Here is a 25,697-nt window from a genome sequence, read left to right on the forward strand (position 1 = left end):
TTTAAGGATATATTCCATAGGATCTACCTGTATCAATGTCTTGCCAGCTTAAGTAACTGATCTTATACCAAATTCTGCTCTATTGCTAATAAGATTATAGCAAGTTTTCAGTATGTTTCCATCCAATGTGCAATTTACCATTCATCACTCAAGTAACCTCAAGTTTCTCATCACTAAAACAGCTAACAGGAATGGAAGATTCTTATCTAAATTGCAGGTTAATCAAAATTCTTTCAAAATTATAATTATTTCAAAACATTTCTATTATATCTGAATGCTCATATATACTTACTTATTTTCTCAAGCTCATTATTTTCTAGGACTATTTCCTTTTTCAGTGCAACTAATATCATTTTGCTCAATAAGGCTGAAGTACACAAATGGCTGGGAAGTTTCTTTGTATCTTGTTCTTTAAAATCTGTTTTGAAACACTCATAATTCAAACTCAATCTTCCTTCTAAAAGAGGTCTATGCAACCACTGTAAAAAGAATACATTAAATTATATACAAAATCATTAGATATTCTAAATTATTTACTACCTATGCAGTTAAGACAGGGAACAAAAATGAAATTATTAGAATATCTTCAAAATGTTATTAGAATAACTTCAAAAATGAAGTTATTACTAGTTTATTAGTAAAATCACAGAAGCCTAGAAGTTTGGGTTTTACTTCAAGAAATTACCAACATGTGTATTTAAGACTCCTTCAGGACAAAACTAGGTCTAATTCACCTTGTACCATGGCAACTGCCACTGTCTTACAAACAACAAACATACAATATATGAGCATTCAGAGACGTAAAGGCAAAGCAATATACTCATTTCAGAATACCCTTTTTTCTCCCCAGAAAAAAACAAAAGATAGTCATTTTGTTTACTTTTTCCTTCCCCAGAATAAAATAAAAATGTTTAAGCTTGCACGAAGTCCAAAGTTCAAAATAAGATAAGCACTATCCAATCTCAAACATACCTGCATAGGAAGAGACTGTCTCATCTTTTCCCATTCACTGTTGCTTGGCATTACACTTCCAATATACACTCCCAGAAGATTAGTATCATCACTTTCTAGAAGCGTATTTAGCAAGTCATCAACAGCAGACAAGAGGACTTGAAGACTGAAAATAATGCAAACCACATAAGTGTTATAGTTATGCTATGACTAACTTAACACCCTGGTACACATTAAATACCCTGTGGCAGGTTAACAGTTTACCTGAACAAAAAGACTAGTAAAAATGAAGCTAAGCAACTCCTCTACCCTATATCCAAAATACACACAGCCAAATTGTGGATTTAATCCAACATTTATGATCTGAAATTGAGTGCTGCTCAATTGAGTGCTGCTTCTATCTCAGAATGAATGCAACTTGACTTATTTCAGATCAGATATTTCTGAAATACAGCTACCTTACTGTATGAAAAAAACCATGACGTTCAGCAAAATATATGACCCAACCCTAACAGCCTCTGGATGCATTCTCTTGGTTTTCACTTTTACATATGGATTTAGGCATGAGGTGTGAAATATATTTGCAATTCAACACCTTTAAACAGTGGCTACCTGGTCCCCCAAAATAAACAATGAAGAACAGTCACTATGTGTGGTGGCCATGAGGGGTCATGGTTATAATCCACACCAGCCCACAAGACAGAGGATGGCACCACCATCACATCACTGAGCATAAATTAGGAGTCCAGCAGATATGCTAAGACAAATCACTCTTCATTTAATGGAATTTAAATGAATGATCATTAAAACAAATTCCTTCTGGAAAAATCTTTTTGTCTGGATCTTCTCTTAGAGTCCTATAGATTTCTTATATAACAAATCATTTTTCATAGTCATTCACACTAATCATGGGCTCTTATTTAAAGACAGTGATCAGGTATTAAAGAGAGAGCAAATGAGCATAAAAAACGTTACCTTTTGATATCCAAAGATGAAGACTGAACTTGGTTCTTCAGCCACAGGGCAGACAAACATAGGAAGGTACTCTGTTTATATGTATTGCCAGTTTGGTGGATCAATAAATTCACACCACAGAGCCAAGTATTTTTCAGTTTACAGATAAGAAAGTCTAAAATCAAGATGTCAACAGTAATTTGTAATCCCTATGAAGCAACTATAATCAGTACAAAATGTCTGAAATAATTCAATGTAGACTTGAGATTTTTAAGATACTGCTAAAAAAGGAGAACATAAAATTTTGCCGAAATAAAATAATCGTCATAAATGTGCAATAATACAAGCTAGCTCATGCCATGTAAATACAAACATGTTAAGATTTTTAAAGTTAGCTTTCTTCTGCTCTGAACTTATTTATAAGAGCACTGTCCTTTTGGGAGATGTGAAAAATATTATACCTTTTCCAAATAGAGAAGTTAGTATAAAAGAAAGGGTTTGGAAGGAAAGGTATCAATACTAGTATTTTTTAACATTCCTTTCATAATTAAGTCTCAATTAATACATAAGGCAATATAGTCTTTAAAAAGGCAATCTCAATTTCATTTTGATATATACCAACAATGAGGAAGAGAAGGAGATATTAATACCCCCTCTTAATGAATGTGGAGATTGAGGCATCAAGAAATTAAACAACTTGCCAAACCACAGCCACTGAGTGAAGGGGTTAAGATTCCAACTCATCTATCATGGCCCCTTCTAAAACTGTGTCTTTGGTATCAAGAAAGAATTTAGACATAATGTCTACAGACATCTTTAACCTGGTTTCTAAAGCTGAAAGTGTTTAAGATTTGTAGCCCTTTACTCAAAATGCCTTCAACTTTCAAGTACATTATGATTCAATTAATAAAGCCTGGGCATTTACACTATGAAGGTCAGAGCCGGAGATTCCCAACAAAACATTGAGCAGTAAGCTATTACCTGGCAAATGTGTTTTTTCTTTGCTCTGAGCACATAACTGAAAGAGAGTTAATAATAAGTCTTCAGATGATGGCATTAGCAAACATCCTTTTGCTGAGCTGAAATAGTTATAGGCCACATCACAGATAAAAGACACTGATGAGTCATTATTTTCAGCTTCTGACAATTCCTTTGCTTTGGATAAAGTTTCATGAAGTTTAACAATAATTCTTTCAACATATACTTCTCCAATCAAGTAATCTAGAGAAAAAAAGTTCACAGAGACAAAAAATTTTAAAAATATTAAGTGTGTTTTTTAATACCTTACTTTGGGTTAACAACCACTTAAATCTTTCTGTGTATTAAAAAAATGTAGACAAAAGAAAATTATATCAATAAATCAATCTGATCTCTCGCACATAAAAGCCCTAACGTAAAAAAACAATTTTAAAGGAAAAAAAGCAATGCTCTACAAAATTAGTGAAGAGCTTTGCTATTCAAAACCCTTTAGAATATAAAACTAAAAATATTACAATGTCTTCCAAGTTATGCTAAAAAGATTAATAGACATTTAGGGTGCTTATAAGATTAAAATATCTTAATGAAGTCTTGTTATTCTTAATCAATTACATGCAAACTTTGCAATATGGAATCTCCCCCAAAAGCGAAAGATTTATTCCCTACTAAAAAACAAAAGCCATATTTTTGCCTACCATTTTTAATGTGTTGGGATAATACCAAGCTTAGAAGAGCCCATCTTTCTGAGAAGTAAGATTCAGAAGATACTGAGGATTCCAAGTCCTTATTACAAAGATGATCTGCCAAGGTTACCAATTTCTCTCCAACGATTTCTCCTTTTAGCCAAGGAGTTACTAAAGCATGTTTATCTGAACTAGAACATGCCTAAAACCATAAAATCAAAGCAAAGATTAGAAGATGAAAAAGTTTATCTACCTAAAATATTACTTGTACCATATTACCTCCCTTCATCATCATGGCCCCAACACTACTCCCACGCCTCCTCAAGTTCTAAGAAGGCTGGTATTGTCCCTGTTCCCCACTAAGCCTTGCTTATGTACACTTTCATGCTTTACTCATGCTATCTTCCCAACCACAAATACTTCCCCTCTTCTTTACTTATCAAAATCCCATCCATTCTCTCAGAATTGTTACAAAGCCCACCTGCTTCACGAAATCTCCCCCATCCACTCCAGTCCATACTCATCACTGCTTTTCTCTGTATTTCTAAAGCACTTACTGGATTGTATTATTATTTATAATGTTTCATCTGTGTATGTCTTGTTTCCAATGGGATTGTAAGTTCCTTGAGAGTAGAGACTGTCTTAAACTTCTTTGATACCTGCTATCAACACTGCAGATATGTTCAATGAATAATGAATGGATGAACTTTGAAGACATTTTAAAATGCTCTATATTTTAAATTTTTGTTCATTAATTTTACTAAAATTAAGGAACAACCATTATTTAATAGTTGTAAGTTACTTCAATATGAACAATGGGCCTTATTATTTCCCCTAATTTTCTGCAATAGTAACTGAGGCCAGATATCTAACAGCAACTGGTTTATTTTCATGGAGTGGGGAAGCAAGGAAAAAAAAAAAACTGCAAATCCACCCCCAAAAGCATGCTGATCCATGTTTCCAGAGCTTCTTTTGCTTTAGGGCTGACAAGAAAGGAATTTGCAACTTGGTTCATTTCAAAGCAATCTGGAAAAAAAAAAAAAAATCCAAGTGCAGATTGGGTGGTGCCTAAAAAACTGTTTATCCTCTTATTTAAGAAACTGTAGGTAACCAGGACTTTTATTTTAGTCCAAGCTTTACCACTATTCTGGCTTTATGACCTTGGAGAAATCTCTTAACCGACCTGGGCCTCTTTCCTCATTTTAGAAATGAAGATTAACCTAGAAAATCTCAAAAGTCCTTTTCTGGTTACAAAATTCAGGTTTGTTTTTAAAGAAGCCGACTTTATAACTCTGATCATAAAGTATAAAGTTGCCTAAAAACAAGAAAAACTAGAGTCTATGTAGCTATATAATATTGACTTTCCTAATAGAGTTTACTAAATAAAACTGATCTATTTTAAAGAATCCAGGAAATAAACTTCTAAATGTCTCTCAAGTTAGCAAGACATGAAGTACAATACTTAATGTTTTAACCAATCTACAGAAAGAACCTGACCAGCTTTAAGGGGGGGTGAAGAGACCCGTTAGTCATGGAAGTATAGGAGGCAAACACTACCCATAACTTCTAAACTCTACCCAGGAAGAGGATAGTCTCCCAAATGGATATGAGTATTTGAGCTCCCTGGCAAGTACATTCCTAAGTTGAAAATGGGTATTAGTCTTCTCTTATCAAATTATTAACTCCTTTTGCTCTGATTCTAGACTTACCAAGTAGCTTTCTGATAATTTGGCTTTTCATGTACCCTGCCTATAGAAAGAGAAGGTAGTGGATAAACTAATGAAATGTTGATACATTATATTTCTCACTGAAAAACAGTAAATTAATATTCTGTATTTATTCTGTAAAAAGAAACTATTAGGGGACGTAGGGAGTTACTATTTAATGGGCATAGAGTTTCAGTTTTCCAAGATAAATTCTGGAGACTGGTTCACAATACTATGAATATCCTTAACAGTACTGAACTGTAAACTCAGAAATAGTTAAGACGGCAAATTTTGTTATGGGGTTTTTACCATAATTTAAAATAAAGGTACAAAAAAAACCTTATAAATTAAAAAGTTATCTGTGTAAAATTTAAAAATAATAAAAAATGCTAAAATAAAAAAAATTTTAGGTAACTAGTCTAAACATTTCTATGGTTGAAAAGTATTGCATCATTTACATCTTTATTAGGATAAAACACTTAAGCCATTTTTAAAACTTCTAAATTGCTTAGGTTCCTTGATTTCTTTTCATTATTTCTATCACAATTTTCTTATTTAGTCAAGTGGCAATCAGACAAAGCCTGGAAGATCTTAATTTGCCCGTACAGGATTCTGGAGTAGGACAAACTTAATTTCTTGAAGTGTTCTAGCCAAAGCTAAAACCACTCAATCCATTTCTATCGAAGGAAAGGTTACTAGGATAAGGGCAGAAACCTGTAGTCTTAATTTAAAGGTCATCAAATGTTTAACTCTCCTTTTGTTATCTGCCAGGGGAGAAACACTGTATTTTCCAGAGCCTAGTCCCTCCTTGCTGATATTCCTAACCAGAAAAATAATACTACAGAAAGGCAAACAACAAAAGCTTTCCCAATTATGGGAAGAAAGTTACGGTAAGAAGGAAGCTCTCTAACATAGACACCTGACCACATACCATCATGTGAATAGGATTGGTTTCAATTTTTCTATACCCATAAATATGAAAAAGAAAAAAAAATCCCTAAGATACCTTTTCAATGACCTGAAGAATAGAATTCCATTTCAGATCCCCCTGAAAGAGGAAAAAGAGTTAGAAATAATCTGCTAGAAGGAATGAAGTCACTATGTAATCACTACAAAACTAAAACTTTTTTAGCTACTCCAACTTTAAAAAGTATAGACTAAAAAACTTTGCGTTTTATTACCAAGCATTTGTCATCTTACCATACTTACTGAACACATACCCGTAAGTCTCATACACCTCCCCATCACAATCAATAATATATTGCTTGTGCTCGCTTTGACAGCACATATACTAAAACTGGAAAGAATATATTGCTCTTCTTTAAACAGATATTCACAGCCAAGAAACCACCCAAGAATAACCTCCATGCGGGTCTCATTCTACTTATCAATAATTAGTGTGGCAATGTAAACCATTATAGTTTAAAGAGATACACAACAATACCTCGATGAGATCATCCAAGACATATTTTCTTTCCATATTATTGTCACAGCAATGGAGGGCACTGTACAAAATGTCCACCAAGAAACCAGCTTCCTTCCTTGGATCTTCATTTAGCCAACCAATCAGTTTCTGGTATAAAAACCGCACTGCAGGATTTTTTTGTGCAAGTCTGGCTATTTCAAGAGGTTTAGCTTTGACAATACTCCATTTTTCATCACCTAACAGCATTTTAAATACCTGGGTTGAAGAGAAAGAGCTAAGCAGAGTAGAAAGGAACCTTAGATGTTGCTCCGACTTTTGCTCATTGACATAATTAAAACTCATCATTGCTAGTTTACAGACCAAGTCTTCCAAAGGTTTCTTCCTTAGCGGCGATATAAGGTCTGAACAATTATGAGTGAGAGAAGGTTCAGTCATTAATTCAGAGCCTTCACTGTTCTCGCCTTCTGAGGAGACACATTTTTCATTCTCTTTATTACTTTCTGGTAGCTCATCAGTAAATCTAACCTTACCAACTTTTTTTTTATTTGACTTCAGCGAGCTCTTTGGCTTCTGAAGGACCTGTAGCAGGTTAGATACACCTGACACGGATTTCACATCAGCTTCTGGCTCATTGATTTTCTCCACACAGATCTCTGAGAGTCTTTCCCAAAAATTCAGCAGCACTTTGTCCAAACTGTGAGCTGTTTTATCATCTTTCTCCACATTTGCTTTGGTTTCCCAGGAACTTAAAGTTTCTGCTAAATGGTTAAACAGCTGCCCATCTTGCAATCTTGGGTCTTTGAGAACTGCATCAATAAAAGGAATCAACTAAAAGAGAAGGTAGAAATAGAAAAGTTCAGTTTTCAGGAGCAATAAAATTTAAACAAGGTATTTGTAAAAAAAAAAAAATAAGTAAAATGAAATAAACAAGGGCGGGGCGGGGGGGGGGGGGGCGCCTGGGTGGCTCAGTCCTTAAGCAGTCCCTGACTCTTGATTTCGGCACAGGTCATGATCTCAAGGTCTTGAGATCAAGCCCTGAGTCAGGCTCCGAGCTGGGCATGGAGCCAGCTTAAGATTCTCTCTATACCTCTCCCTCTGCCCCTCTTCCCACTTGCTTGCTTGCTCTCTCTCAAAATTAAAAAAAAAAAAAGAAAGAAACAAGGTATTTGTAAAACATTATAAAATCCCATATTTAATAACTGAAAAACATTGATTTTTTTCCCCCTCAAAACTCTGAAGAGTTAACTTGAAGATCATTTTCATATCATACAAAGAGGTTAACGATTTTGCTGCATTCCCCCTCAATTACTTTTTATGATATAATTAATCAAGATTATTGGTCATTAACAAATAATATAGTTTTCTTTGCATTTTCTGAACTTACTCAAGGTTTTTACTTTTTTCTAAATCAATATGAAAGATATATGGACCCACAGAGTTCAGAACTTTTTCTTAAATTACAAAGAGAAGTTAACTGAGACATCAACCAGGATCTACACTTATATAATTTCTTTAATTTCCTAACATAAGGAACCATATTCCAGAACTTGCTCTCATCACTGGTTCTAAAAGCCAAGCACAATTGTTCACAAAAGGATAAATGTTGTTAAATATTTTAGAAGTAACAAATTATTGCATAATTTACACTTAATATAAAAGACCACAAATAGCAACTGTGAAATTATGTTTTGTGTTACAACTCTACAATAAACAGGGTTTGCACATCCAGAGACTAATTAGTACTCAAGAATTATGGTATTATTCCAGCAACAAACAATACAGAATTTTTATTTAGTTGGTCAGCAATACACATTACTCAATTTGTAAATAATAAAAAATGAAATCTATATGAAGGCTAATTAATAAAAATGTCAACAAGATGCAATGGGCTTGATTCTTTATAGTCAATGTGCAAAGGCACTGATGATTTTTACATTATAAGTACCTGGTCATTGACGAGCATCTCTTCAATTTCTTCCTCACCTAAGTTTTGTTGCATTATAAAACGTAAGCATTCAAAAAAAGCTGATATTACTGCTGAGCACTCTGAAAAGCTGGTTTTTATTCTTTCTGTTGATAGCCTAAGAAATAATAAATAACTATGGCTTACTCTTTCACAAAAAAGAAAATAAGCAACTCAGAAACACCTAAATAAAGACATGGGTAAGGCATCATACCAAAAGAAAAGAATTTTTTACAGTAAAATTCTTAAACTAAAAACTAAGAACAATAGGAACCTGAAGAAGTGTGAAAAAAGCATATTTTCAAATACGTCAACAAAAGAGAATACAAATCTATTTTCTATTCAGGAACAAATCCATCTGAAATTTTAAAGAGAGGACTTAAATAAAGATAATAATGTAGTAAAAAATAATTTTGTAATCATTAATAAAACAGTATCTTTTACTAAGTTCAACAATTACACTAAGAAATGATTTTTTTTAATTATGACTTTAAAAACAGCTATCATATTTAAGTTTATGGAACTTACAAACTCTTCAGTGGTTCATTTTTTCCATTTGGGCATTTGTATTTATCAGCATTCCAAAAAATAACATTTGAAAAATGGTCTATTTCCATCTAAGGCCTTACAATATTCATTGCACTTTCTATTGTGTATTACAACTGAAGCCTTGAAAGTACCCAAGAAAAGGATTCCAATTGTAATTCTCTGAAAACTTTAAAAGTGCTTAATGAACAGCAAAACAATTTGGAGAAATTTAAATAAGACAATAACGAGTATGTCATCCTACCCATATATGCAAACAAGAAAAATCTCTTGCGATCAAGAAATTTAAACTCCTTACCCTGCAACTACAGAGGTGAGGAAATTTTTGAAGAAATCCAACTTTGGATCTGTAATGGTCTGAGGGAGTTTGCTGATAAACGGCAAAAGATAAGGATATATGACAGTAGCCAGACCCCGACCACCTTCACGGATCACAGCTGACAGCTTCGGAAACACACTTTTTTTTGCATTTACATGAAGCCAACAGTCCTAACAAAGGAAAGATTATAGTAACAATTAGAGATCATAAAATACTTTTCCCAATTAAGAGACACATAAGCTCTCAAAAGTAGTAATCAGGCATTCTACCTAGAGAGGTTAAAATCTCTCATCACTAAAACTAAAACTAAATTTAAACTAAAACTCAGAGACTTTAATAAATTTATTACATATAGTAATCATACACCCCACGTGCTTCACACATAATTGATCAGAAATAATTAACTTAAAAGACTTCTATAAAAGCTGCTTTGTAAAACGGACAGCAATATTCAATCTTAAATAAAAGATTCAGATATACTGACTTCACTGGATCATATATGGTTTAAAGAATAATTGATACGGCTAAACTAAAAGTACAATAAAAACTCTATGCCATTTTATAGTCAGTTTAAGATTTATACCAAGTTTTGGATTAAGTATTTTATTTCTAAGAAAATATTTTTTTCCAGTAAGTTTTAGATAGTATAATCTGATAGGCTCTCTCTCACATCATATCTAAGGCTTCTAAAAAACAAACTAAGAAGACAAATATTCCCTGATGTACTGAATGTACCTCTCTTACACACCTCAATAGTTGTAAGTATATAAAGTACAGCTTCCCAGAGAGCTGGGCACACAATGGGGTCACTGTCATCAATGCTAAGTAGAACAGATGGGCTCACTTTGGATGCTTCCTCTTTCATCAACTGTGGAATACGCTCGCACAAAGCAGAAACTAACTCAAAATAAGCTGAGCGGATCTAAAACAAAAAAGGAAAAGCTGGATTAAATTAAAGCCTAGTAGAGCTACGATGAAATTTTTATTTAATAGCTTGATAGTTTATTCATACTCACCCTCCCATTAATAAAACTAAAAAGGCTAGAAAAAACATTTTAAAATCTTCCGTAGAGTATGTGGGCTGTAAGGACATTAGGAATTACCACATAAAAGTGAAGGCAGAAAGAATTCAACTTTCTATTTCTTTGGCTGAAGCCAGATCCTCTCTAATGGCTGAGGCCTTCAGCTGGGGCCTCAAATTATTCCTATTGATGCACTAGGCTACTAGGCTGCACAAAGTTAAATACAACCAAGCAAACAAAAACTAAGAAACCATCAGCCACGATCAACAGAAACAAAAGATGACACAGAGATCTGAGACTTTAAATCTTAGAATTATCAGTTACAAATTCCTTATCAACAATTCTTATTATATTTAAAGAAGCAAAGGTTTAAAGAAATCTGAAAGGAAAAGGATCTCAGAAAAAGCACAGCAGATGTGAAAAAGAGTAAAGCACAATTCCTAAACTAAAAATAAACAGTCAGAAAGACAGATACATGATAGATTAGAACTCAATTCACAGTTTAAGAACAGATCATGAGAAATAAAGAGTAAAAGAAATTATCCACCAAGTAGCATGGAAAGACAAAAAAGATGAAAAACACCAAGGACAACATAAAACACAGAGGATAAAGAAGGTTTAATATCTATTTAATCAGAATCCCAAAGGAAGAGGAAAGAATGAAGTAATGGAAATATCTGAAGAGGTTAATAGCTAAGCATTCTGTACAGCCAATGAAATACACCAATCTACAAACTCAAGAAATCCAACAAATCCCAAGCAGGATACATAAAAAGGAATCTACACCAACACACAAAACGGTGCAACTACAAAAAAAAACAAAAGCAAAAATAAACCAAAACAAAGAGTAAATCTTCAAAGTGGCCAGAGGAAAAAGACAAACTACCTTCAAAGGAAGGACAGTACGACTGACATCTAACTTCAATATCAACAATATAATCAACAAGAAAACAACTGCCAGTATTTAATCCTGTACCCAGTTAAAATCTATGTCAATGAGAATGAAGGGGTGCCTAGCTAGTTCAGTTGGTAGAGCATGAGACTCTTGATCTCGGGATTGTAGCTTTGAGCCCCACATTGGGTATAGAGATTACTTGAAAAAATAAAACCTTAAAAAAAAAAAAAAGAATCAAAGTGAAATAAAAACACCTTCTGATAGAGGAAAGAAAAAGACTTCATCTTTGGCAGACCAACACAAAAAGAAATCCAAAGGACATGTTCTACATACAAGGCAGATGATCTCAGATGGAAGGTAGATGAAAAAAGGAATAAAGAGCAAACAAAGCACCAAATGTGCAGGTAAATCTAAATGAAGATTCAAAGAGTATCACAGTAATATTTTCTGGGATAAAAAATACACATACACATATATTAAACTTCACAAAGTACTTTATTTCTGCATATTTTATATAAAATATTACCAAATCGATTTTAGCAGTGTATTTAAAAAGATAAATACACAGCATGACTAAGGTTATCTCTTAAATGCTAGGCTGGAAAATTATATGATCATTTAAACATATCAGAAAAAGCAATCAAGAAAATTTTATCATTAATTTATGACAAATACTCAGCAAATTAAGAATAAAAAGGAAACTTTAAACCTTATAAAATCTAGAGAAAGCATCATACTCAAAATATTTTTTTTAAATAAGGATTTTTTTTTTAAGATTTTATTTATTTGGCAGAGAGAGAGACAGCGAGAGAGGGAACACAAGCAGAGGGAGTGGGAGAGGGAGAAGCAGGCTTTCCACCGAGCAGGCAGCCCCATGTGGGGCTCGATCCCAGGACCCTGGGATCATCACCTGTGCCAAAGGCAGACGCTTAATGACTGAGCCACCGAGGCACCCCCATACTCAAAATATTAAGAGTCTAAAACTATTTCATTAAAGTCAGGAACAAGAAAAGGATGCCAGCTCTCACCACTTCACTCAACTGGAGGACCTAATTAATACTAAGAGACAAGGAAAAAAAAGAATTGGAAAGTAACCCAAGTAAGTAACTATCATCATAACAAAATAGCAGGCTATAAAAAATATTCAAAAAGATCTAAACACTCGCTATTAAAACTAACAAGAGTTTGAGAGAGTTGCTGAATATAAAATTAACATACAAAAGTATAGGATACCTATATCAGTACAAACAAAATAAAAAATGTAATAAAAAATGTAACAAAAAACAAAACCCATTTCACAACAGCACCAAAAATTATAAACATGTTCAGGATGAAACACACTATAAAATACTATTTTAGGATGAAAAGGGCCTAACATAGCCTAAAAATTTTTTAAAAAGAACAAAGCTGGAGGGTTTCCAAGTTTATTACAAAACAATAATAATCAAGGAGTGTGGTATTGGTGTAAGGATAAACATATAAATAAATGGAAAAGAATAATGAGTCTAAAATTAAAATCCAAGATATATGGTCAACTGAATTTTGACAAAGGTGCCAGAGTAAGGATAAGACAGTCTTTCAACTTTCAGGATACTTCTATGAAAAAAACTAATTTGGGGCACCTGGGTGGCTCAGTTGGCAACTCTGCCTTCGGCTCAGGTCATGATCCTGGGGTCATGGGATTGAGCCCTATGTCAGGCTCCCTACTCAGCAGGGAATTTGTTTCTCCCTCTCCCTCTCTTCCCCCACCCATGCTCTCTCTCTCTCTCAAATAAATAAAAAGAAATCTTTGCAGGGGCACCTCGGTGGCTCAGTCATTGAGCGTCTGTCTTCGGCTCGGATCATGATCCCAGCGTCCTGGGGTTGGGCCCCACATTGGGCTCCCTGCTCCACGAGAAGCCTGCTTCTCCCTCTCCCACTCCCCCTGCTTGTGTTTCCTCTCTCGCTGTGTCTCTCACTGTCAGATAAATAAATAAAATCTTAAAAAAAAAAAAAAAAAGAAATCCTTGCAGATTTGAAGGGATATGAATGAAGAGGTTCACTGCTGCCTGTTTGTGAAGGCAGGGAGTTGGAGGCAATCAGGGCGTCTACCACTAAGAGAATGCGGGGGGGGGGTGGTAAAATGGAAGGAATGCAATTCTGAGTACACACAGCAATTAGAAGGCACGGACCAAATATACATATAAGAACATGATAGATTTAAAGTATTTTAGTACTTTTGATTTCTTTCTTTTCAAAGAGAGAGAGAATCTTAAGCAGGCTCCATGCTTAGAGTGGAGCCCAATGAAGGCTCAATCTCACAACCCTGAGATCATGACCTGAGCCAAAATCAAGAGTTAAGACGCTTAACCAACTGAGCCACCCAGTACTTAAAAAGTCTAAGTAGGAAGAATGAAGGGGAGTAAGTCAGAGGGGGAGAGGAACCAGGAGAGATGATGGACTCTGAAAAACAAACTGAGGTTTCTAGAGGGGAGGAGGGTTGGGGGATGGGTTAGCCTGGTGATGGGTATTAAAGAGGGCACATTCTGCATGGAGCACTGGGTGTTATGAACAAACAATGAATCATGGAACACTACACCAAAACAAATGATGTAATATGTGGTGATTAACATAACAATAAAAAATTTAAAAAAAAGTCTAAGTAAAAAATAAATAGAACAAAATATAATACCATTTATGTGAATTAAAAATACATGCAAAAGGGCAATGATGTGCCTAACAGAGAAAATGCATATTAGATAAGCTTCATTCAGGCATGACTTCTAGTGTTATTGTCCAGGAGTTCAATGTTAATGAATCAGCAACATATATTAAGATGTCTTTAAACAAACATACATAAAACAAGGTTATATATTGACCAACTGAGAAAAATGTGACCAAAGACTCGCAGACACCCAATCTTGTATTTCCCCTAAGAGCAATGCTTCAGTATTCACTAATTCAATGTTTGCAGGTTTTTCATATAACCTAATTACCATGAATAACAAGCATCAACTTTACATACAAAACGACATACACTAAGCACATTTAGAATGGTTAGCTGGTAGAAGTGGAGGATGAAAAGGGAAGCAGAGACAAAAGAGAAAAAAATGCATTAAGTTAGAAGAGCCTCACACAAAGCAACAATTTTAAAGCACCATGAACAGAGGAGTGTGATAACGTAACTCTGAATTTGAGGTCTAAATAACTAAATAAAAAAGTGAAAATACAGTAACATTGCAGTAAAAGAGGAATTCAGCCCAACCACAAAGATGTGTTCACAAAGTTTTAAACATAAATAATAAGCATAAAGCAAAAATATAAAACTAACAATATCAGAGTGGAAAAAAGGAATCACAGAAATGTTTACAATAAAAGATTAAGATACCTGAGGTATACTGTGTTTTCCATACTTCCAAAACTTATTCTGTGATAAAAGAGACTTAAATTTCTCTTCCAGAGAATCAAGCTCATTATCAGGTAAGAGGCAAAGCAATTTTTTTAAGGCCAATAAGGAACAAGTTACAACCCGATAGAATTTAGCTTCTCTTTCTTCCTCTGCAACCGTTCTTGATGTGAAAAGAAAATAAATAATGTAAGGATTGAAAATAAGCCAAATTACATATTTGGCACTTCTATTTTAAATGTTTTATCATTAAGTATCTACTGAAGTTGCTTTATTTCTACAATCTACCTCCCTGTGCCAACCCTCCTCCCTTAAAATACAAACATACACAGAATTTTAATCACATATTTTTCAACTACTACAAGGTGAAAGTAGATGAAAAGCTGTGACTTGAAAAAAGTGTGCAAATATATTGCTCTCAGCAGCAAGATGATTCTAGGAAATGGGTATCAGTGCATCTAAGATTACTTTCCATTATGAACTTCTCATAGTTTTATTTGTACATAAAAGTAAATGGGACATTTTACTACTCTTTCAACAGAACTATTCATAGTTCTTCACTATTTCAACCAGACCTTAAAATGATTCTAGGACTATCAAAAGGTAAATGTGGGAAAAACATAAAAATATTTCTTTGTAAAAGAACAAAACACGTAACTCCCAGATAATTCAAATTAAATAGGACAACTTGCAAGTAAAAACACTTAAAACAGCACCTGGCATATAGCATTATATTAAGTATTTTCATTTCTACTTTTACAATCCCTTTTTAAAAAATGTAACCTTGAAGTGATTGTCTTATTACCTATGAGTGAAACAAATTCTTAACATGAGTTACATAGATAGAGCATCACTTACTGCGGGTCACTGAGTGTATCAGGTGTTTCTTTTATAAGATGATCCTGCAGCACCTATGGAGGGGGGGAATTCCATAACCTTGAGATTTTATTGGACTGTCAATGGTGAACAGTTAGAACATAAACCTTATCTGACCTAAAAGTTTTCACCCTTTCCCCAAAAAAGTAGCAAATTAAGCAGCAAAACTAAAAGGTCTGAATTTTACCTATTTTTCTTTCCCTATCAATCCCCAAGGTTGACTGCTTTTGGGGTAAAAAGGAGAGGGTACTTCTTCTGAACATCTCCAATACCTGTCAAGAGGAATTTTCCCTTAAATACTCCTGGTCTCTTGCTCCTCCATTCCTCTTGTACACAGCAGTGAAGTAGAATTCCCGATGAGTAAATTTGGAAGAGAAATTAGGTTGTTTTCCTCTCCCCTCTTTTTGAGCGCCTCCCAGCTCATAGAGGAGACCACACATTGTGCTCTGCTTCATCATGGAGAAATGTCTAAGGTTCCATTCAAAGTGGGTATGTCTGCCTACTTCCAGGGTGCAGACTAGGGAACCCACTGTTCTAGGACCCCTTTTATCAGCAATAGCAACAGGTAACATTTACTTAGCTTTTCCACATGCTAGGTATTGCTTTGAATACATTTCATCCATTAACTAAATTAATCCTCACAACTACTCAATAAAGTACAATTTCCACTTTAATAGATGAAGAAATGGATGCACAGAAACTTGCCCAAGGTCACATGCAAAACTAATGGCACAGTGGGACCAGAACCCACTGTGTGTATGACCTGGAGCCTATGTTCTTACAGACAGTATAATGTAATAACTATAAATCTGACATTTTGGTCTTCATTTGCCTAACTCCTCTCTACAAAATTGGTTTTGAACTTGGGAAAGTTCAAACTCAGTACCTGTAAGAACTGTGACATAACCAAGTAAAGGAAGAATAATGGAGGAAATAATCCACATATTCAATGATCAGTTATCCATCCATAACAAAGCCAAGAACAAAAAACCAACCAAATGAAAACCTGAATAGCCAAATTAGTTGTCTCAAAATCTATTTTCTAAAACTCCTAGTGTTCCAACTCATCACACTTCACACTTAATACTTGATATTTTAAATAAACCAATGATTCTTGGGTTAGACAACTCCCTTTGAGAATATGATTAAAGCTACAAACCCCATCCCTAGAAAAACAAACTTGGTAAACCTGAAAAATAAAGAATAGAAGAACCAAGAACTTAAATGGGGAACTAGAATGCATGTGTGTGTGTGTGTGTGTGTGTGTGTGTGTGTGTGTGTGTGTGTGTAGGAGAGGTGTTAGGTGGAAAGATCAGATAGGTAAGCCTATTTATATAGACTTCTGAAGGGCAATTTATCACCATCTACAAAAATTTTACAAATGTTCTTATCCTTTGACCCAACATATGGTTACTATAAATTCTACTATCACTCCACAGGGTATAAAGGGATCTATTCAAGAATGTTCACTGAAGCAGTGTTTGTTATAATAAAAAACTGAGGAAAAACCCCAAATGTTTATTAATATAAAAGGAGTTAAATAAACTGTTGTACATCCATATCAGAAAGTCAACAAAAAGAATGAAGTAGATCTGTATACATGTACTGATATGGAAATATGGGGAAAATAAACTTAAGATTTATTTTTTAGATGTATTCTTTCTTCAGATTTTGTAACATAAAGCATAAACCCAAATCTTTTAGGTACTATCACTAATATTTATAAATTAAAGATGAAAAATTTAAATAACTTAGATTCAATCCAAAATGTTATTTATGTTAAAAATCAAAAATGGTCAATTTTGTTAAACACCACTTTCTTATTCCTTCACAAGGCCAGGTAAAAGAGCTATCATTATAACATGCCTTATATCCCTTAAATACTTGAGGAAAAAAACAGAGAACAGTTCCAAGAACTTACACTTGTAATTTCATCCTTACAAAATGCTATGGCTTCAGGTTGCTTGCTTGGAGGGAAAGCTGCTTCAAAGGCATCTTTTGCTGCACATGCAGCTGGTGTGTAAGTATCACACTGAGCCATTAGCCAATAGCCCATTAAACTTTTTAAATAAGGAGCCAAGTGTTTCTTCACTTTAAGGATAAGTTTTTCAAAAGCCTGCTGTGTGGCTTCTCGAACCCGGCGATCATGATCCTAATAAAAATATAACATGGTTTAAAATAGCTCTAGCCCATAAAAATACAAATACAGACATTTCTGGATATGCTATGATGACCCATTAATAAGAATTCACCTATGGGCAGAGCTAAACTAAAATTATTAAATTTAAAAATTGTGAGAAATTTGATTAATTTTTCCTTTTCCCCTTCTTGCAATGAGATAAAAACTATTCAAGATAGACTCAAATTCACACTCACTCTTTTGCAGCAAACATGCAAAGAAATTAAACCGTCAAATTTTACTATGACTAGAAAGTATCTAGGTAATTCTCTAGTAATTACCTAATTTCTGAAAACAGACTCCCAATACACTTTATACAACTAACATGATCCAATCTGCATAATACTGACATAACATTTTATAATCCTCACCAAAAATGAATCATATAAATGTAACAGTCCCCATGACTTCAATCAAAAACTGTATAACAACAACAAAAAAAAACTAGTGTAAGTTTTTTAATACTTACAAGTGAAATTTTGCAGAAAATTCTTGGCCAGTATGGAAGGACTCCTTTTACAATTTCTGTGTCTCTCTCTGTACACATGGTTCCAAATTCCTGCATAGCCTAAAAATAAATTAGCAACATTACTAAGGATCAACAGCCACAATATTGTCTATTGATTATACTTATTCTGTTATAGAAGCTTGGTCTATTTAATATAACGGGAGAATACACTGCTTCTGTTTATGCCGTATGGGACTAATCTGAAGAGTTCCTTCACAACATACTATAATAGAAACTTTTCATTTTTTTTAATAAAATATATACAAACAAAAACTCCATTTAATGCTATAGGGTCAAAATCACATTCTCTAATGGGAAAAACCATACACCCAGAATTCCAAAGTGGTTCAAATAAGTGTAGAACAACAAACTAATTTATAGCCCAGAAAATAAAAGGTAAAAACTAAGCTTAAGTCTATGTGTCAGAAAAAAGTACAATTGTAAAAGAACTTATTAGTGATAAACGATTGCTCATTTTTCTTTACATAAAATATACCAATGACATTTTATTCTAACAAAAGGATTTTCTTGATCATTTTTATGAAAAACATAAAACTTGCTTTTAATTTTGTCGTGACATCTTTCTTAGAAAGTTTCCGCAGCACCATTCGGAAATCAGAATCTACAAGACTGTCAATCTCTTCAGCTCCTTGAATAGCAGGAACATAGCCTAGGTCACTCTGAGATGTTCCAAAACCAATAAATCCAGGCACCGTTCCCTGTTCTTTGGCAAGCAGTTCTGCAGCTCGGCCACTGTTTGAAGGCTGATAAGAAAGTTGAGAGAAAAAAAGTCAGAGTCCAGGAAGTGTTCAAAATTTAACTTTGAGTTCTTGTCCTTGACGATTCTCAGAGAGGAACAGGCTTTTTATTTGATAACTTTTTTTTTTAACGATTTTATTTATTTCAGAGAGTGAGACAGTGAGAGCACAAGCAGGAGGAGAGGCAGAAGGAGGGGGAGAAGCAGACTCCCCGCTGAGCAGGGAGCCTGACACAGGACTCGATCCCAGGACCCCGGGATCATGACCCCAGCCAAAGGCAAGATGCTTAACTGACTGAGGCACCCAGGCACCCTTATTTTAGAACTTTTTATTTCCTAGCCTAAGATTTCATCTCCTGTAATGTTCCCATCACCAAGAACCTATCAATAGTGATCCTAGTGCTATTTCCTGGTCTGCTAAACATCAGAACAATGTTGGTTAAATTGGATACAATCCATTAGTGGCTCATGATGATCAACTTAATGGGTAATGACAGCATTTCAAAAAATAGAATAAAACTTAAAACTCAGAATGCATCACATATGGTAAGAATAAGTACTATTTTATAAAAATTTTAATTTCCAAATTAGTATAAAGAGTATATATACACACATATGTGTACTATGTAATGATATAAAATTAATTCACACACGAGTTACATCTTTTCATTCATCCACTCAACAACCACCATGGGACAAGTCTAACGATGGCTCTTTCTAAGATTAGGAGTTCCTTGAGGGCAGACACACTCATTTCTACATACTCAAAGTTACCCTAACTTCTTTGAGCTATAATGGATACAAATTATATTACTATAGACATAAAATCAATACAATGGTCAGGATTTAAGATACACTCCTTTGAACCATAGTCAGTAGTTTGTTAAATGGATACTCAATATAGTAGCTACTTAATGCAAAAAGTTAAGGGGGCTGGTTGTGACCAAAAAAAAAAAAAATATATTTAAGCTGTTCAAAGAACGTAACGCATTCATTGTCATCTAATAGAAAAATACCTCTGGGATGCCTGGGTGGCTCAGTCCGTTAAGCCTCCGACTGTTGGTTTCGGCTCAGGTCATGATCTCAGGGTTGTGAAACGGGCCCTGTGCTGGACTCCATGCTCAGCGCTGAGTCGGCTTGAGATTCTCTTTCCCTCTCCCTCTATCCCTCCCCCTGCTCACGCGCACTCTATTTAAGATTTTAAGTAAATCTTAAAAAAAAGAAAGAAAGAAAATGCCTCAGTTCAATGTCCAGGATGACATTAGAATCCATTTAAATTCACCTGTTCCTTAAAAAATAAATAAACAAACAAACAAATAAATAAATAAATTCATCTGTTTCTGATTTCTTTCTAAGAATGGTTGAAAGAGCTACCCAAATGTATGATTTTATTTGCTCATACCTAGCAAAATTGTGTTTGGGAAACTCATTTGTCAAGAAATAATCTGGACTACTTTGTAAACTGAAATGAGTGACCAGAAATGAAAATGATAATGATAACCTGAATTACTTTTTGTTTCTCAAAACAGTAGCATTTAAGACTAATTTCAAAAATGGTTCTCTATTTTAGAACTTTCTTAAAATGAACTAACATTATTCAGTTCATCTTTCTCAATACTGGTACATGGATAAACAGCTACAATGGAAATTAGTGAATTATAATACAATTCTGAAAACTATGATAACATTAGGACATCAGAATTTTATCTATAACATCACTTATAAACAGTTTTATTATAAAATAGAATAATGAAATCGTATAAAAATTAATGCTAAAAGCTAAAGGAGTCAAGGGGTGCCTGGATGGCTCAGTAGGTCAAGCATCCCGCTCTTGATCTCAGCTCAGGTCTTGATCTCAGGGTTGTGAGTTCAAGCCCCACATTGTGCTCCATGCTGGGCGTGGAGTGTAATTTAAAAAAATAAAAGGGGGTGCCTGGGTGGCTCAGTCAGTTAAGCAACTGCCTTGGGCTCAGTCATGATCCCAGGGGCCTGGATGAAGCCTCGCATCAGGCTCCTTGCTCATCAGGGAGCCTGCTTCTCCCTCTACCTGGTACTCCACCTGCTTGTGGTCTCTCTGTCAAATAAATAAATAAAAACATCTTAAAAAAGCCAAAGCATTCAAGGCTGAATTCTGAACTGACCTGAAATATCCAAGCTGACAGTGATAACTACATACAGAATAAAAGATACCAGATTTCCAACTTCCAGTTTTAAAGTAACAAATTACTTCAAAAATATACTAATTGTATCTTTTATTCAATGTCTACCTTGAGTTTAAAATATAGTTACTTCTTCTTGTTACTTCCTCTACTGCATGTTAAATGCTTATACCCACAGTTCAAAAATAAGAACCTTGATTCTATTTCTGAAAGTTAATTTTCTTACACTACACCTACTTCATTCTTTTGTGCCTGTCTTCTAGAAGTAGTAGAGGTGGCAATCCTGAGTCTACAGTTTAAAGGCCAAACTCGGGAAGACTTACAAGGTCTTTCCCCATCTGGCCTTAGCTTTTCCCAGGCTTATCTCCTTACACTCTTTTCTTCCCCTGTCACAGTTCCTCCTCTCCTCTCCCAATTTTGCTACCACCACTTATGTTCCAGTCCCAAAGTGAATTCACAGTTCTCTGAATATGCTATGCCTTTCACAATCTGATCTTTGTGTAATCTTTTCTCTCCACCTGAAAACCTCTTCTTCCTTTTCATTGCCTGACAAACTCCTACTCATCCTTCAAAACACACTCTTGTTTTCAATGCTTGCCTCCCTCAGGTCAATTATCATTCTTTTTCTGTTCTCCCATTTTCTTTCTACTCATACCCATATCATAATTCTTTAATATATTATAATCATTTGCTTACTTATATGTTTATCATTAAATTAATAGTTCAAGAACAAGAAACATGTCTATGATCTTTGAGTACATGGCATTCAGTACTCAAAGTCTTCTGTTGGACGAAAGAATGCCATTCTTTTTTTTTTTTAATAGGGTTTTTTTTTAAGATTTTATTTATTTATTTGACAGAGACAGAGATAGGGAGAGCAGGAACACAAGCAAGGGGAGTGGGAGAGGGAGAAGCAGGCTTCCCACTGAGCAGGGAGCCCAATGTGGGACTTGATCCCAGGACCCTAAGATCATGACCTGAGCTGAAGGCAGATGCTTAACGACTGAGCCACCCAGGCACCCCTAGAATGCCATTCTTAAGTTCAAATCTCAACTATGCAACTTCCCCTTTCTCTAAGCCTCAGTACCACCATCTTTAAAATGAGAAAACAGTAAGTTACTAAGCCATTACTTGGGTTGTCAAAATTAAATGTAAATTTTAAACCATTTAAATTGATTCCAGCAAGATCATCAAAGGATGCTAAAATCATTAGGTGAAAGTTTGTGAGAAAACAGATTATTCCCAGTCTCAAAATACCACTCCCCATATTATTTGTTAATAGCCAACAGAAAGATACCTTTACAATGGACATCACCTTAACCAAGTGATTAAATAACACCAATAATGGGACAAACACGTACACTCTTGATGCACTGATGATGGTACATCATCTATGAAGCATTCCTATCAAAAACTGTTTAACCTGAATCTCACCATAAGGAACAGACAATTCTAAATTAAGCAAAACAACTGCCCTAGACTTTTCTAAATTGTCCCTGTTGTAAAAGAACTGCCCTCAAGAGAAAACGAAAAGAAAAAAACTCCAAAGGAAAACTACATAGAGCTAAAAGGTTAAATGAATGGAATCACTCCTTGATTGTATCTTAGATGTTTTTAAAAATGCTGTATCTAAAAACAAGTTATAGAGAACATTATTGAGATCTATACAGAAATCTGAATACAATGTTATCTATTATTAGATAGTAGTAGTATACTGAAGTTAAATTTTCTGCATGTTGTAGTTGTTCATGGTTATGAAGAAGAATGGCATTTGTTTCGAATATACATGCTGAAGTACTTAGGAGTTAAGTGTCATGATATGTGCAACTAGTTCTCATATGGTTCAGCAAAATACATATATTTAGAGAAAGAAAACAAATGTGACCAAATATTAACTGATGAATCTAGGTAAAAAACATATGGCTTGTCAGTCTAATATTTTTGCAACTTATCCTCATGTTTGGAATATTTTAAAAAATAAAAAAATTGTCCAAATAAAAAATTAAAATTAAATGAGAATGCAAATAAAGTGCTTAACACAGTACCAACACAAGGCAAGTTACTATTATTACAGTTGGTACTATCTGCCAAAAACAGATCAAGTGACAGATCTAAGAAAATGTACGGATATCACTAGAATTTGATCAGAAGCAGGAAAAATACACTCTCATAATATTGGACTGTGCCATAACAAGCCTAATACCATAAAAATATAATAACATCCCTAATAAGTTTAATTCACTTCTTTAAACAAGTATTTAGGGGCACCTGGGTGGCTCAGTCGTTAAGCATCTGCCTCCCGCTCAGGTCATGATCCCAGGGTCACGGATGGAGGCCCCAGTGGTGGGCTCCCTGCTCAGCGGGAGCCTGCCTCTCCCTCTCCCTCTGCTTGTGGCCTCTCTCTCTCTCGCAAATAAATAAAATCTTTAAAAAAAATATTTAGTGAGCTTCTACTATATGCTAGTCCTTGTTCTAGGCTCCTAGGACAACAGCCTTCATAAAAACACCTGCCTTCATAATACATCCCAATGAAGCAAGACAGTAAATGAAGAAAGTAAATCATATAGTATGTGAGAAGTCCTAAGTGCAGAGGAGTAAAATAAAGCAGGAAAGGAGCACACGGAGAGGGAGGCTACAATTTAAAATAGGGCGATCGTGACAGACCTCACTGGGGTGTCTCAACGAAATTTGTAGCCGCCTAAAAAAAAGAGCCTTAGGGAGCCTGCCAGGCAAGGTCAAGGTTCGGTGAGGAGGACAGTGTGGCTGGATGGAGCGAGAAAGGAGGAAGCTGAAGATGGTGCCAGAGAAAGAAAGGGGGCAGAGGCTGACCACACACCCTGTACACCATCGTAAGGAATTTGGCCTTTACCCCGAGGAATCTGGGGAGCCCCAGCAGGTTTTTGAGCAAAAGAACGACATGATCCGAGATGCCCTGCACACCAGGCTCACTTTAAATGCTTTCTACCCAATTCCCTTGTTCCTAGTGCCACCCGCCCCCACCCCCGCTAGCCCGTCCAGGTAACCTTCCAGTTGAAACGGATACTGAACCATTCCTTAATGGAAACTGTAGGATGTGTGCTCGGGTGGAGACAGCCCTGGCATGGAACATCTTTTCTCTCACAAATCCCCAATCTGCTCAGAGACAACCCACCCCGTTCGGGGGGACGCACACACATCAGAGAGGTCACACTCGACACGCAAACACACGCCTCCTTCCAGCCGCGCTCCACACGCCCTCCGGACGCGCGCGTGGTAGAACCAGCTGCTGCGAGATGAGGACTCCCCGGCCGGCCGAGTCCCTCCACACTCACCCTCAGGTTCCCCTTGGTCCGCTGCTTGTTCTTCCCGCCCATGGTCGCGGTCTCAGCCGCACTCTCAGCCAGCAGCCCCCTAGTTGACACGGCCAGGCCACAACTTCCGGCCCCTCACGCCGGAAAAGGGCGGACTAGAGCGACTTTCCCGGCCCTCCCCTTCCGCCACCCACCCCGCCCTCCTGCCCCCCCACTTCCGCTCCCGCCTCCCGCCGCGTCCTTCACCATCCGCCGCCGGAAACGTCACAACTAGAGCCACGCCTGTCTGAGTGACGTCATCCATGTCTCCTAAGAGGCCAAGCTTGAGCCCCGAGGCTTCAAATCTTGTCTTTTTTCCCGCTTTCTGGGAGCGGGATTTGTTCCCCTCTTAGCGGGTAGGCAATTGGGATGATCCGTAATAAGGGCATTTTCACATAAAGGTAGCAGAAGAATGACATGGTAGTGGCTGTGAAAACAGGGAAATGGTTGACCTAAAATGCAATCATTCACATCACCTGGGCGTTTATTAGAAATGCAGAGGGGCCCCTGGGTGGCGCAGTTGGTTAAGCCACCCGCTCTTGATTTCAGCTGGGGTCCTGATCTGGGCGTCATGGAATTGAGCCCCGCCTCTGGCTCTGTGCTCAGCTCGAGTGGACTTCATATTCTCTCACTCTCTCCCTCAACCCCTCCTGCTTGTGTCTCTCTCTCAAATAGATAAATAAATCTTTAAAAAAAAAAAATGCAGACTGTCGGGACCACCTTAGGACTATTGAATCAGATTCTGCATGTTTTAAAAAGTAGGCTCCATGCCCAGCGTGGAGCCCAAGGGGGAGGGGAGAGCAAGACCTGAGCTGAGATCAAGAGTCAAAAGCTTAACCAACTGAGCCACCCAGGCGCCCCCGATTCTGCATTTTTAACAAGATTCCTCGGTGTTGTTAAAATTTGAGAAGTAGTGCTCTAGGCAATAGTCTCTAAATCCCCCCTTTTTCGTATCAAAATTGTTAAGTGTGATTTTTAGAAAAGTCTAATAAAATTTGAAGTGTACAGATCTTGTACTAAGTGATTTTGATTCTCAGTGACACTAGGGAAACATAAGCACA

General features: G+C 35.8%; 1 protein-coding gene across 5 annotated transcripts in view; it reads right to left on the reverse strand.

The window, feature by feature from the left end:
- Positions 1-24,778, reverse strand: part of LTN1 (listerin E3 ubiquitin protein ligase 1) — a 63,554-nt gene extending 38,776 nt beyond the window's left edge. For 2 of the 5 annotated variants that reach the window (XM_027585211.2, XM_027585210.2), the window contains exons 1-16: positions 24,619-24,778; positions 18,952-19,155; positions 18,353-18,451; positions 17,626-17,856; positions 15,687-15,739; positions 14,811-14,991; positions 10,275-10,448; positions 9,506-9,696; positions 8,644-8,779; positions 6,717-7,526; positions 6,279-6,320; positions 3,579-3,768; positions 2,887-3,126; positions 1,927-2,080; positions 973-1,117; positions 293-479 (exon numbers count right to left, since the gene is read on the reverse strand). In XM_027585211.2, coding sequence (XP_027441012.1) covers positions 293-479; positions 973-1,117; positions 1,927-2,080; positions 2,887-3,126; positions 3,579-3,768; positions 6,279-6,320; positions 6,717-7,526; positions 8,644-8,779; positions 9,506-9,696; positions 10,275-10,448; positions 14,811-14,991; positions 15,687-15,739; positions 17,626-17,856; positions 18,353-18,451; positions 18,952-19,155; positions 24,619-24,660 — 3,079 coding nt within the window. In that variant the 5' untranslated portion in view covers positions 24,661-24,778. Of the gene's footprint in view, positions 1-292; positions 480-972; positions 1,118-1,926; positions 2,081-2,886; positions 3,127-3,578; positions 3,769-6,278; positions 6,321-6,716; positions 7,527-8,643; positions 8,780-9,505; positions 9,697-10,274; positions 10,449-14,810; positions 14,992-15,686; positions 15,740-17,625; positions 17,857-18,352; positions 18,452-18,951; positions 19,156-24,618 lie in introns of those variants that run through there. The other 3 variants (XM_027585212.2, XM_027585214.2, XM_027585213.2) reach the window with 3 other exon arrangements.
- Between the last annotated feature and the right edge of the window lie 919 nt (positions 24,779-25,697).

This window comes from Zalophus californianus, chromosome 1, assembly GCF_009762305.2.
Source record: "Zalophus californianus isolate mZalCal1 chromosome 1, mZalCal1.pri.v2, whole genome shotgun sequence".
Lineage (NCBI taxonomy): Eukaryota > Metazoa > Chordata > Mammalia > Carnivora > Otariidae > Zalophus > Zalophus californianus.